Source organism: Gavia stellata, chromosome 11, assembly GCF_030936135.1.
Source record: "Gavia stellata isolate bGavSte3 chromosome 11, bGavSte3.hap2, whole genome shotgun sequence".
NCBI lineage: Eukaryota > Metazoa > Chordata > Aves > Gaviiformes > Gaviidae > Gavia > Gavia stellata.
Window position 1 is genome coordinate 15,782,900 of NC_082604.1, and position 15,167 is coordinate 15,798,066.

Genomic DNA, 15,167 nt, shown 5'->3' on the forward strand with positions numbered 1-15,167 from the left:
TACATGTACAAACACACGTCAGGGAGGTGTGTGCTTGTGTGTGTACATGCGTGTGGCTAGCAAGTGATGGAGCTGAGAAGAGAGACAGGCTGCTTGAGCTGGCATTGCCATCAAGAAGGGAAGTGGCTGTACAGCTACAGCCCTCTGTGTTTGGTGTAAAAGCGGCACTTGAAACGTTCAGGTGCATATGACTCTGTCCTTAGTTGTGCCTTTTATTCTTTCACATCCTGCCATTTTGGGTTGTAATTGTTGAACTGTAGTGTTTCGATAGTATCGAAAGTGTATCCTGTACCTCTGCAGAAGAGGGGATGGGGAAAGGAGACAAAAACTGTGGAGTTGGTAGTGGTTTATGCTACCAGCTAGGCTTTAATATTTCTATTTCTTTGAGGTTATTTGAGCAAGGAACACAAGGTTATTTTTGAATGGCTGGTCATCCTTTTGTTTAATCTGGTAAGGAGCATGGTGTAACATTCATTTTGGTGCTCATATCATAGCAACTGAAGAAGTTGAATTTAGAAAATTTGAAGTTGAGAACGTTTAAAATATCTTGCAATTGGAGGAAAGACAGAATGAAGACCGTAAAGTCGTAAAACTTGCTGAATTATTCTTTTGTGGCAGACCTTGGCATTTATGTAATGGATATTTTTCATCACAGAAGCAGACTTGTAAATAGCTTATGAAAGTTTAACAGTCAATGGCTTTGCAGTTTGTATTGGTTGAAGCGTCTGCCTTTAACAGGTCAGAGGGAAAGGTATGTTGTAACATAACAAAAGAGGGATTTGCTAGATTTTTCTGAAAATACTGTCAGATTCTTTTTGTTGGTAAGTGAATTTTCATTCCCAGGTAAATTTTATGTATGATCTTAATTACAAGGTTTAACAGCACCTGAAGTATTAGAATTGAAGTGATATTAAATAGTATAGTTACAATCTTTATTTTGTTTTGCATTTTCAAAATAACTGGTTTACATGACAGAATAGGATTGAGTAATTTTGCTTTCTGGATATTTTAGGGCAGGGTAGGATTACTTATGAATCAGGTCATTGTAGGGAAATCTTTAATGGCACACAAGTGTAGTACAAGCTTTTGGCATGGAAATTACGGTATTTGGCATTTTTCATGTGAAATGTGGTATTAGTTTAAAAAGAGAACCTACTTGAATTTTCATTCTGAGATAACTGTTCAAAAAGCTGAACATTTTAGTCTTAGTTCTCTACAGAATACCACTTATAGCACTATATGTTTATAAAAATACGTTTATCAGTAAATGCAGTATTTTGAAAAACCTAATTTTTTTGAAGACTACCCAGTAGTGGTATAAAGACTGGGACTTTGATAGTTTAATTGTGCGATTGGTCTTTTTTTGTTTAAGACTGTTGATGTGCTGCTCACTTGAGTGAGAAGTAGTAGTTCTGGTCTGAGCCTGGAAACTGGAATGATGCAATGCTGTCTTGATAGTAAAAAAGTAAATGATGATGGAATGAGCTGCTGTTAAGAACTTTGTTTTGGCACTTATGCTGTGGTGAATGTATCCTCAAACACTTGTATGCAAGATAAATTAGATGTAATTGCCCTAATCTGAATGTGGCTACCTTCTGTTTCATCTAGCAGGGTAGGAGGAAGAATTTCTTGGGGGCCAAGTGCAAACTCCTGAATCTGAGGTTTTAGCAAGAAACCTGATTCCTATAGAGTCTTCAATAGCCCTTGGACCAGTTCTCATCTTTATCACAAAAAACGTGTTTGCCAGGGTTTTTAGTGCAAAACAGTCTTTGAGCACAATAGCAGCCCAGTCTCTGTTTTAGAGGCTTTATCATTTTAAAGTCATACAGCTACATAAATATGACGTCAGGACACTTCAGTCTTTAACGTGTTCATGTTCACAACAGCTCTATGGTGTGAAAGGGCTGATGTAGCCATTTGAGCCAGAGAAGAAGCCAGGGAGAGAAGAGTTAAGAAAAGTAACAGAGTATGGAATTGATCCAGATGTCCCAACTATCTGACGGCTCCTTAATTGTTGCAGACTGTCTAGCATAAGGGTGTAAGAGCCAGTTATTGTCCCTTTTTTCTCTCATTTATATCATTTTGAGCAGGGGGAATACAACAGTGGGGAAAATGACCAGAGTTGGCAGTGGTTCTCACTTGTGGTTATGAGAGTGGGTGGAGGCAATCCTATTTGTGTGTGAATTGGAGGTTCTGTTAGTCATACTGTGCCCTCTGCCATGTGACTGACTTCAGCTGGAAAACTGGTGTTGCACACTGTCCCTGGTCTCCTCATTCTAGGCCTGGGGTAGAATGAGGTCTGTCACACAGATGTAAAGCTGCGAGCTGTACCGCTGTGTTCAGTATTGCATCTGCATCGTTATTCAGTGAGATGCTGTGACTGGGGTTAATGGCAGTCTTGTATTACAGGCTGGGTGAAGGTGGAGTTCATCAGATTCCATAGCTTGGTAGTTATGTGACATGCTAACTGGTCTTTCAGGCAGCATCTGCTCCTCCACTTCACTGTATTTCTTATTTAAACATCAAAGTCTGTTTAAAAAAAACAACCAAACAAAAAAAAAAAACCACCAAACCTTACTGTCTTACAGAATGTCTTAAATTTCCTGCCTTTTTTCCTTCTGGTTTTAAAAGTAAAATGTTTATATAGTAATGCTATAAACATGCTTGCAGCAAGTTTTTGATAGTGTCTTTTTTATTATCACAGACTTTGTAAGGATGCTAACTTAAATCCTCTTTGTTGTGACAGTCTCTTTTCTTTGCAAAATCAATTGTTGTTATTTTCAGAACTAGAACCAGTTTGAATGGTTCTACTTAAGATTTCAAGGAATCTTGCTCAAATGCTGCTTGTGACCTGATCAAAACTATCAATACAAAAGCCAAGTTGAGGCAGTTCCCCCCCCTTTGCAGAGGGGAAAACCCACTAGCATTCACTCCTTCTAGTTTTTGCTGCTAATGCCAGTGCTGCTGCATAGGCCAGTCAGCCAGCAAGAGCAGCTAGAGCATGAGTCATTCTCTTCGGAGACTGAGCACCAATGCGGTATAGTCGCATATGCTTGGCACCATGCTGTTCTTTGAAACATTCCTTCTAAGGCTTACAAGAAATACACACCTTTTGTAGAGGTTAATTCAGGATGGTAGTGCAGTGCTTTGAACAAGGCTTCAGTGGTTATTCAAGGTAAACACTTTGTGACCGGAGAAGTAATTATACTATGTAAATAAAACAAAAGTCATGCAATGTCTAGACATAATGTGTTCTTTTTTGTCAGCATTATGAAATCTACTGAGCCAAGTTTCTCTTGATATCTAAAGATCCAATTTTCTGTTTCTCTTTACAGCTGGATCAGTTGGCTGTAGATGCTGCAAAGGAGAAGAGAGATATGGAGCAAAAGCACTCCACTATTCAACAAAAGGTACTTGAGAGAATGTAAAAGGCAGAGTGCACACACATTTTTGTATCTCTACCATCTCTCCCCAGCAGTGCATCTCTGCATCAGAACTGTGAGGGGTGGTATCTTTAGTGCAGAGAAACAGACTTACACATCATTAAGCGTAGGGTTGGATTGCAGATACTGATTTTGTATTATAGAATAGAATATTATGTTTAGTTTTGACTGAAACAAATAGAACAGTAGAATTGATTTGAATACTGGGACTCTAACGTTTCATTAGAAGTCTTAATTACTATCACATCTTGGATTCAATATAGTTGTAAAAGTTGCTATCTTTCCCTCCTGTGTGTCTGTAGAGGAGATATATATGCTGCACAGTCCTACAGTCTTATGTATTGCTTTCTGGACTGTGCCAAATATGAGTGCAGTACTTCCAGGTAGTGTGGTAGCTGCTATTGCACATAAAGAGCAAAAGTAAACTTGTCTAAAGGCTGTCTAATGAATGGTGTTCAACTGTACACAGATATGGAAGTGATAACATTGAATTGCTGTTTTGGGAAGATTTGTATGTGCAATAATTCTTACTTTTGCTTGTTGAGAAAAATGTAGATAATTCATGTTGTGGGGGGAATGACTTCTGTTGTTTGGATGTTTCAGAAGCTCTAGATCAGTATTGGTTTTGCAGGTGTAATGCTAGAAGTTAAAAATATTTCCACTGAACTCTCCGGTAGTGAGCTAATACTGCAGGTACTTTTGAAAGGGATTAGATACCAATTTAAAGGTAATGCAACACTTCTTACTCTCATTCAAATACATTCTGTATCTGTTCAGGTGGCATAAATTAAAAAAAAGCCTAATGTAAATGGTATCTGATGAGTAAAAAAATTCAGGAATGAAAACATGCTAAGATTATAATTTAGGTAGCCTTAGTAGGAGTCAATATTAATACTAATGGGAAAAGGTAACATTTTTGGTTGCTGAAAACATTTTTGTTGCTTCATGTCATTCCTGCAGGAGTTGGTTGCTGTAACTGTGAAATTGAGTAGGCACAATGATGGGTTTTAGGGCAGTGCTGATGTGCTGTGTTTGGAGGCAGACAGGAGATAACTACAGGAAAGGAAGGGGAGGAAGGAAGGGAAATGGGAAAGGGATGGAACTTGAGAGTTAACATTGATGTTCAAATTTTAATTTGGGCTCAATAGGCCTCGTTCCAGGAGTGGGCAGTAGTTGAGGGTTTCGCTGTTAGAGAACAGTGGTGCTTGGTGAAGGATGTAAGTTATGGGCAATTATCTTTCAATTGGCCATAGAAATAATAACTTGTGACTGAATGATGGTCATTGCTGTTGCCAATGGTGTTTACAGTCTTTGCTTTTTCTTCAAATGCTGCTTAAGGCTGCTTTACAGGTAAACTATTTCTAATAGCATCAATGGTTATTGAAACTTTTAAGCTTCATGAAACTTGATAAGCTGTACCTGTGTGTAATGCAAATATTCTTGGTTTCTAGTACAAATGGCAATCATAATGAGGTTATTTACGTATTATTCCTTATTTTAATTGAATGACAATTTTATGCTGTCTCTAAAATATGATCAAGGCAGTCAGATTGTCTTTTATGTTGTCTAAAGTTCTGTGTTTCAAGTTGTATATGTTGTCTCCTGTCCTTATCAGTGAAGTCGTTGATGCATTTTTGTGATGATAATGCCTAGATTAATACATCTAGGCTTTGGAGGGCATGCTTTATTGGAGATTGCTCTTATAGTTCGTCAAATTTTCTTAGTTTCTTACTCATCATGTTGTCTGTTTGTTTTTTGTCTTCTCCTACTTGCTTTTCCCAACCTTCCTGCCAAGTTTGCTTCTAGCTCATCAGGACTTCAGAATCTTGAACTGCCTTGGATCTTGTTCTTTATATCATCATTTGTCACCTGGTCAACCTGACCAGAATGGCAACCTTGTTTTCTGTTCTCTTCTCATGGCTTGTCATGTTGCTTTCCACTGGGCTGCCTCTTAGGCATATGTTCCCAAATCTTCCAGTGCCAAATCCTTCCATGTTTTATAACTACTGAAACTTTTGCTTTCTTGTGTTGAATATTCCATGCGGTATATATGTATTTAATATACTGAAGTTTTAATCTAATGCTTCAGAATGATGCCTTTTCTTCATTGTGTGGATAAAGAACAGTTCCTTTTCTGAAGTGTATAGGTAAGTGCACATGTGCACACACCTACCCACCCACTACCTGTGTTTGCATATATGTGCATATGCATGCAGAACAATTGCACTAATTAAATAACTCATCTCACTTTTCTTTATAGTCATCATCCTATTTAATTAGACTGTTTGAGAGGCTAATACAGAAGTTATGCAAGGGCTTGGTCACCACTGTAGTTTGATTTCTATTTTAAGAGAACTGATGTCTGATTTTTAACTTTTGTATTCTGTTTACTTGGGAAATACAAAGGAAACAATTTTTTTTAGTGTAAAATTATTTTTTCCACATTAATCTGGAGCAACACAAACTATGAATTAATCTAGAAATGTCATGATCATTCTGGGAACTTTTTGCAATATATTTTTATAGGGAAAGATTCATATAAAGAGTGGTGTCGCAGTGTCAGTATCACTTACGACTTACAACTCTTGTTTTCTGAGCAGTTTGCCTCTTATTGCTGTAGTAACATATTGAATTAAGAAATAATTTAAAAGTTGGTTGGACCTGTAAACAGCATTATGGCTTTTTGGTTTTGTGACAGAGCTAATAATTTTTTCTAAAATTAAGGAAACAATACGGGAAAAGTTGTATTTAAATCCATTTTTCATTAAAAAAACCAACCAAACAAAACAAACTGCATCTGAAGAACTGCTTAGGAAACAGCTGGAGTGAGAATGATTTGAAAATTTTTAACATCTTGAGTAAACAAGGTGATAGGAAACCAGATGCTACCACAGTCATAAAGCAGGCATAAATCAGAGCTGCTGTTGAGAAGCAATGCAAACTAATTCATGTCTCAAAAAACAAAGATGTGCCAGTATTTCAACTGACTCTTATGCTCAATTACTATCTCACCTTCTTTCACTTTGTCTTGGACTGTAAACCTTGTTACTTGTTGTGTCTGTTGTTGTTTTAAGCCTGTCCTCAAGGGACTTTCAACTTGAGCATGACAAACATCTCTTTTGCTGATGGGATGGGAATGGAAGCAACTTTCTAAATGGGGGGGTGTGGGGTGTGTGTGCACAATTAGTGTCTTCTGTTTAGTATATGCTGGACTAACTTTTCAGATTAGTGTTTTCTTTGGTACTTATGCTCCCCCATTTACTGCCCTTTTAAAAAAACTTTAAAAATTCTGCTTCTCTAAAGTAAAAAAACGTTGAATACATATTCAGTGCTGATACTCACACTCCCTAAGATTTACTGGTAAAATGGCTTGAATAGCTTTCATGACCTGTTAGCAATCTTCATATTGAAAATAAATTGAAAACTCTGCTGCCGGAAAGTATGGGGGCTTATGTTTTGGTAACCAGAAAATTATATATGTAGAGAAACAGAGAACATGCAAGCTATGAAATGAATCCAGTATGCGTGATAAATGGATAAGTTGGTATGAAAATGCATTCCCTGAAACTCTGTCAAGAATAGTAAGTATTCTGTGACCTGCCAGATGAGTATTAATTGTGGAGAAGAAAGTTGTTTTTCCATTGCCAGCTGCTTTGCTATCTCATGGACATTTAAAGAAAAAGAAATTAAAAAAAAGGCATGAAAGCATGCTGTGTGCTTCACTTAAAACCCACTTGTACATGTTTCTCTTCCAGTAACTGGCCAACCTTGAAAAATGTGTATCAGAATCAAAGCCATAGATGTTATAGATGTTCCTTCCTTCAAATCTGATTGAAATGGGCAATATAGCACTTCAGTGTAACTTTCACAATACTGGCTTAATTTTCTTAGTTCTGATTAGGTGAAATGTACGTTAGTCCTGACACCTAATTAGTAAATAAATGATGTTTAAAATTCAGTCGGTATCAGCTGTGTGTTTGCTTAAGGAATGCAAAATTCTGAATCACATGAAGTGACTGGGTTTATTAACATGTGATTCTCTTATGCAGGACACTGGAAGGATATGGATGTATTTCTCCCCACCCCCTGATTATTTTTTATGATTCACTAAACTTTTCCATGAGCCAAGATAAAAATAAACTATAATGTGACTGCTTTTCTCCTATTCTTTAATTATAAAATAGCAGAGCATATAAGATCAGACATGGCTTATCTAGTCCCTTTTCCTACTTTTATCCTTTTAATTGAAATGAAGTGTGGGGTTTTTTTGTTTGTTCATCTTTTTCCTGACCACAGCTTTATCAATGAAATTTTACGGATGATAGAAGCTTTACTCTCTTGCCCCCAGTTGGTAGTCTGCTACGTATAGTTAGGAAAATATTAAACATTTGTCTGTATACTCTTTATCTGCTCTATAAAGGTGGAAGTCAATCAGGGAAGCCATTAAAAATGACACTAAATGTGCTTCATGAGGAAGGCTCAGTATTTTAGACAATTTGGACTGAGAGTGTAGCATGATAAATGATCCAAAGTTTTCCTGTCATGCTTGTATACGTCTTCAAAGCGTAAATTTAAATCATTGGAAAAGGCAGATGCATTTTCTGCCGCAGTTCTCCAAACTTGGAGGAAAATGTGATTACAGAGTAGTTTGGACAGAAAAGACTGAGGGAATGTATGTTGTCTTTCACTAGACAAGGAGTTGCAAGCATCACTGAGGCAGGAAGATGCAAATCTTTAGCAGGTTTCATTATGTTTGGGAGCTGGTAAGTTAGAGTAATTTATCAGTTTTTTGGGGAGGGAGGGATGTGACATCAGCATGTCTAAGTCTGTGCTTACAGGGGTTTTCTCTCTTCTTTTTGGAGGGGATAAGAAAAAAACAGAAAGGACTCTTTAACACAGAATGTTTGTGTATGTCATATAAGTTGTGAAATACTAAGTTAAAATTGTACTGTGATATTTCACTGTTCTGTGCTTACATGAAGTCTTTAATATTCATTGTGTTCTGAGCTAGAAAACAGGCAGAAAATCAAAATTATTAAATGCTGAATAATAAATGCATGAATTTGTGATTTTTGAGAAGCTTTTATTTGCAACCTATATGTTTATTCAGATCAGTATATGGTAGTGGTAAGATTGTTCCATTTTCTTTTGGAACTCTTAGTTTTGCACTGATCTTCTGCCCGTGAATTAACAAAAATCGATTTAACATGTCAGATTTAGTTAATCTATACAGATCGGCAATAGCTGAAAACACTGAGTAATTTTATTGAATTTGATGCTGTGCTGGCCTGGGAGTGTAAAGGGCCCGTTTTGATATTTGTAACCACTTCACTGTCTTGTTTAATTAACCTTGGATTGGACGAAACCATCTGCATGTATAAAAGTAGACTTTGCGTGTAGCCAAAAAGTTGTGTGCAGGCTGGAATATTACATAGGGCTAATGGTATTGTTTTTGAGGCTGTTTTGTTTGGGGTTTTTTGTATAGCCTCTTTCCCCATATGTATGGACAAATTCCTAAGGAGCAAAGTACAAAACAGATTGACAGACATAGTTTTCAAACAAAGCTGATGTTTGCAATTTACAACAAGTACCTGCTGAAGGTATAAGAGAGTGGCATTATGAAAAGTCCTGCATCTTCAGTGTTTAACCTGGTTTTTTTTGTTCTGATACTTAATTTTCAGTGATGTCTTTTCTGCCCTAGTTAAGGGGAAGAAGCCATATGTTGCTAGTCTACTTCAGGGATACATTTTACTGACAGTGAAATTAAATAATATCATGTATATTATTTTGATCTCTGGACATAGCTTATGATAAATGATGTCATTCCATGTGTGCTTTTTTCATGCACTCCCTAGTAGCTGTTAGCCTCCCACTCACTGAACACCTAAGCTCTGTAGCTCCTTGGGAAGAGTCTATGCTGTTTCAGGTGAAATAGGAAAGCAAATAATCACCACATGTATTACTACTTATTCTACTCTACCTTTGCTGGCGATGTGAAGCAGTTAACCTTTCTAAAACTTGTAAAGTTGTATTAACTGTTATTAGCTCTTATTATTTGTTATTAGATTGATTGAAATGTATATTCCCTTGTCCTACTTCTAGCTTCATATTCTTGTCAAAGATCATAAAGAAAAAATTACTGCTAGTTCTTGTCATCATTGCCAGCACCCTGACCACTTTAATTTAGATATAAGTGATAGCTTCATCTTGATTTGGTTACTTGTCTTCTATGTTCTGATCTGCCTCACTTGTCAAGATGACAGAGCTGAAGAAAATGCTGAAGCTATGACTGGCTCTATACAGTCATCTGGAATGGGCTGCAATTGCTTTTCAGTTTTGACTCCTAATTTCCATTGGCCCTTTTCTTCTACCTTACTCTCCATTTTCTTTGGAACATATGTGAGACTATTTGAGCAGACAGTTGAAGCATCAGATGCTCTGTCAGTAATTTTTATCCTCTACTTGGCCATAGAGGTCACCAATACCTAAGCAAGAAATTCCCCTTGTGTGCAGGTAAAGTAAAAATCTTCAGTATTCTGATCTCCTAAAAATGCTTTTTTAAAAAAAAAAAAAATTGTCAGGGGCTGAGAGTCATGGCTTGACTAATAAGTGTTGTAAGCAAAACATTATTCCTAGATGTTTACTCTTTTTGACACTAATACTGCCCATATTTGAAGTTTCATTTGAAGTCTCATTTGAAACTGCAATGTCTCTTTCTTGTCTTGTTCCTTTTTACTAGGATTATTCCAGTGATGATACTAAACTAGAATACAATGTAGATGCAGCCAATGGTATTGTTATGGAAGGTTATCTATTTAAGCGAGCCAGCAATGCCTTCAAGACTTGGAACAGGTAATTATTCAGAACCTCTATTTACTACCTTATTAAGATACTGCTTGTTAAACTAAATTCTAGTCTGACTGATTCCGCTCACTGATTCCACAGTTTTGACAGAACACTTGGACAACTCTGTTATTTAACGTAGAGGTGACACTTCAAAGCCATTTTTTTATTTTTTGTCCTAGTTGTTTGTAAGCCTTTTTCTAAGAGTCTTAGCTTGCTTTGTTGTGTGCAGTCCAGCTCTGTAATTGCATTTTGGCCTTACTTTGGGGTTGAAACAGAGCAATCCTTATGATTGTGTACAATAAGCTATGTGAATGTATATGCTGGGGAAATAAGTGTTAGAGGGCAAAGTAAAATGGAAGTTGTATAGCCATGGGAAGCAGGGAGACACAGTGAAGGACTCAAGGACTCAAGTTATTTTTCCTGAAAGATACGCACATAATTGTCTGTTACAATGCCTGTCCTGTGCAGTGACTCCTGTGTAGTAGTTTTGATGGTCCTGTTGAGAATTCAAAATATATTGTTAGTCATGTCTCTTTAACAATGTATATTTTACTATTGTTTAAATATTTTTCTCCCTGAACAGGATTTCTTTTGCATTTCCATTGGTGTGTGTGCTTTTTTCAAGGAAATATTATATATGCTGGAGCATTTACAGTATAGTTGGATACAGTTCTTGAATTTTAAAGTTAATTTGTTGTGATATAAAGCTCTTTTTACTATCACATGCTCTGTAATTTTTGCTGTGTTTCAAAGGCCAGAATGTGAATTTGGATATGTGGTCCCTTCCAACCTTAATTATTGTATAATTCCTTGAGCATCTCGGAACATCACAAGTCTATAACAAATTGGGATTGCTTCACTTAAATCCGTAGACTGATGCAAGGGTCTCTGGCATAAATAAGACTGTATCTATATTAGCAAGTCACGTGCAACTAGTGAAAGGGACTTTGCTTTGGACTACTTCTAGTCTGGTTCTGTGGTCTGATTATTCATCTGTAATTGTAATGTACCTTCTAGGTTAGTTTCATCCAAGCAGAATTCAGAGTTCTCCAAGACAGATCTGCAAGGCATCAAAGGATGGTGAAGGGAGAAATCTGGGAGATATGCTTCAAAAGCACGTTTCCGGGTCTGAAGGAAAATGTTCCTGTAACCACGCTGAGAAAAATCCACAGTAACAGGGCAGGAGGCTGTCCTTCAGTTGGATTCTCAACAGGCTGAAAAGGGTCCTTTTTGCGAGGTGTTTTGCAGGATTCACTGCAGCCTCTTGATAAGTGACTGAAGGCAAAACTCTTGACTCGCTCTCTGGGTTCTTGTTTTGGGTAGTGTAAAGGCCTTGCTCTGTAGGGAGGGAGCAGGACAGGAGTGTTGGAAGGTAGCTGAGAAATACTATTATTCCACATGGCATCATACCTAGTAATACTGTACATGTATCTTACCTTAAGGTGGTTAGGGAGTAGGATTCAATTAAAATTAACTTCTGTATGTTAGAAATTTAAATGGACACAAAATAAACATGGGGAAGTTATAATTAAATTAAGATACACAATGACATTCTTTCAGGTTAAGTTACAGGTTTGAACATATATAATAAAAACATATCCAAACAATATATTATTTAAGAAAGCCAAGGTATTTAAGAAAGCTCAGTAATGAGTCAGAGCTACCTACTTTTACTAGATAATTTATATTTGCTAATAGTTTTTTCTTCTGTTTGTCACAGGAGTATTCAGTGAAGCTAAACCTTTAACCTTTTTAAATCTTAGATTCTTGATAGTTTATCTCATTGTGATAGGCTAGTTGGATGCTTCAGAATTAGGCAGATAATAGCATTGGATATGCTGTCTATAAACACTGTTTAGAAATTGAATCAATTTTAATTTTGTACTTTCACAAACCATTACTAATTGTTATAAAACTGCTACTTCTATAATAATACACAAAATATACATCTAAGACCTTAATGAAGACAACTATTAGTTTCTGAATCTAGCCCTATTTTTCATGTTTTAATAAAAATACTTCTCTATTTTTATCTCTATTTCTGAATACATATGTAATTGCTTGCTACATTGTAGGCACTGAAGCGGTCATTGACACTTTCCGGTGCCTGTTTCCCCTGATGGAATGCTGTACTTAGGTAGTATTGCAGTCTCAGCTGCAGGGAGATAATACTGATTAGAGTTTATCATATATTAGAGGTGAGAGTGTTTTTCCCAGTCACTAGGTAGAGTACAAGAAAGGATTGTGTCATTGCATTAAGCAGTTTTGTGCGTAAAAATGTACAATGAAATACCAAAGGAGGAAACATTTAGAGAATTATGTGGTTTTATATGAGAGAATTCAGAGCTGAAGTCAGAGACCCCAAGACAGACAAGGTATTTTCAGTGCTTTTACTGGATAGGTAGTTTGCTGCTTCATTATATGCCCATCTTTGGGGGAGGTGGGTGAAAAATCAACCAGCTGAAACGAAACCAGAAGAATTTGCCTAGAAGGAAATACTGGAATTTCCTGATGTTCTGAACCAAGGGTGATGGCACTGATCTTCCTTGCTAACTGCTGATTGCACTGTCAGTAGTAATATGTATTTAAAATGGTAGCTTCTCTTTTCCCTCTGTTGGTATCAGTTGGTATTTTGGTGGTTCTAGGCCTTTTCAAGTACTCCTTTAAGACTGAATTAAAGGCACTATAATTATTACAATTACCACTATTAAGTGTATACTTGCCAGCATTAAAAACCTTAGAGAAAAGGAAATGGTACAGTTGATCTTGGTTTGACACACATCAGTATGATTCTAGCTAACAAATTAGATAATTGTGATGCTTCTGTGTGCATGTTTTGGTCAATAAATTCATGGATGCCATAGTAGATTATCCTGGGAGAATTCTGGTGGCTGGGGGAGAAAAAAACAAAAACTGTATAAAGCAGCCCTTTGAATGGGGACAAATCTGTTCTAATGAATGAAAACTTGTTTTGTTTCCAATCCAAGCTAGGAAAAATAAGTCCATATCAAGAAGACAGACATGTATGTAGGGAGAAAAGCATTTATTAAACACTAGTATGTTCTGAATATTTTTTAGGTTGGATGCATTAAATGTTTTCCTTTTTAATTCTGCTGTATTTTCAGATCATGCTAATTCTTTGCTTATTTTGCTCATTTTGCATTTTTCATTCCTTCTCCTCCTTTCCCTTATGTTTTAATCCTACCCCATTTTTTCACATGACAGGAAAAAGCCAGATCACATCAGGTACCAACCAGCTTCTTTTATACCTTCCCAATGTTTCTTTGGCACGCAAAAAGCTCTTAATTAACCCTGCATTTAATTTTGATTACTTGCAATGGATGTATAAGTGGCTCAGTCTAAGAAAATAACAGAAGGATTCTGCCTGGGATGCCAGTATACCTGCTGCTCAACACCTTTAAAAGAATTAGAAAGATTGAGCTAGTTTTAGCTAAAAAGGGATTAAAGTACAGTTTATGTACTCAAACTTCTGAGCGTACAAGATCAGTGTTTTGACTTTTTCCAATTGAAGTTGGTGAGATTTTTTCTATCAACTGCATTGGAAAGAGAGATGTAACTTTTAAATGTTGTGCATTCTTAATCACTCTGTTTTATTTGCATGCTGGTAGCAACTAGTGAAGAAAATTGTTTCTTTTTGAGAATCAATAAGCATGATTAATTTTTAATATAAAACTCAATTTAAATTTCATATTTCTTTTTGGTATTACTCTCCGTTCTCAGAAATCTGAAATGTTTTTCAATGAATTTTGTATTGTTTCCTATTTAACAAATAGTCTTTTGAATTGTGTAGGTATAAATGATGGAGAACATTCAGTTTCTAAACCCAAACAGCTATATTTAAGCACTACTGAGTCAGACAGTGAAAACTACTTGAAGATTCCCCAAGTATGTTTTCTCCTTCACCATGCTTCTCTCCTATTTTTGACAGAATGACACATTTAAAGAAACTTTGATAATGGTCAGTACTTACTGCACACATGTTGCCTAAAGGTTTATGAACATTAATTCACAGGATACCACAGGATAGATGTGGTATACCCTATAACAGCACCTTCAGTACATATACTGTACCTCAGAAGTTCCTGGCTGTTACTGCTGTAGACCCCCAGCAGTCTGCTTCCTACAGTAATGAGTCTATTGATGATACTTGGTTAATATGAAATAACTCAAAGTTTTTGGCCGCAATAAAACTGCTGTGGTGCTGACGTGTTGGAGGGGAGTCTGCCACTTTGTTTTTTCAAGCATACAATAAAATGCATTAACTTTTGTTTTCTGTTGACATATACTTCAAAAGTGTGATCTACAAGTTATACTAAATTGTTGATCTTGTTCAATGAAAGTTTCTTTTTAAAAAAAAAAAAATCAAAACCCCCACAATTTTTGGCTGGACTGAAAAGTTCTCTTCAACAGATTCGATTTCCCTACGAGGAAAAAGAGGCTGGAATACTTTGAAAACTTCGGGACTAGGCTTTAAAGATGACACAAATTTGTTTTACAAATTGTGTGCTCACTTATATCCAGTTGTTCAGATTGGAGCTTACTTACTTTAGTAACTTACTAAGTATTTAGCTGTAGAACAAATGAAGCATAGCATTAGTGAAGTTAATTACGCTACCTAAGGCCATTATTAGGGACTTGCTCCATTGCATGTGATCTTGGGGCAAGGCTGCATTTATTTTTTTTTTCTTTGTCACTTAGGCAATGTTTTTCATGTTTTTCTATTTGGTGTTATGTTCAAAAAAGCACATAAAAAAAGCCTGAGTCTTTTCCTTTTCTAGTCTGCTTTTTTGCTGAGTTACCTATTTAAATATTTGCAATGACCTGCCTTATGCTCATATTTGAGGCTTAGTTACTGCA

The 15,167-nt window shown here is 36.4% G+C and overlaps 1 protein-coding gene across 1 annotated transcript in view; it reads left to right on the forward strand.

The window, feature by feature from the left end:
• The window catches only part of ACAP2 (ArfGAP with coiled-coil, ankyrin repeat and PH domains 2), a 68,210-nt gene that overhangs the window by 32,963 nt on the left and 20,080 nt on the right, over positions 1-15,167 (forward strand). Inside the window, exons 9-10 of the mRNA XM_059822613.1 lie at positions 3,336-3,410; positions 10,183-10,295. Coding sequence (XP_059678596.1) covers positions 3,336-3,410; positions 10,183-10,295 — 188 coding nt within the window. The remainder of the gene's footprint in view (positions 1-3,335; positions 3,411-10,182; positions 10,296-15,167) is intronic.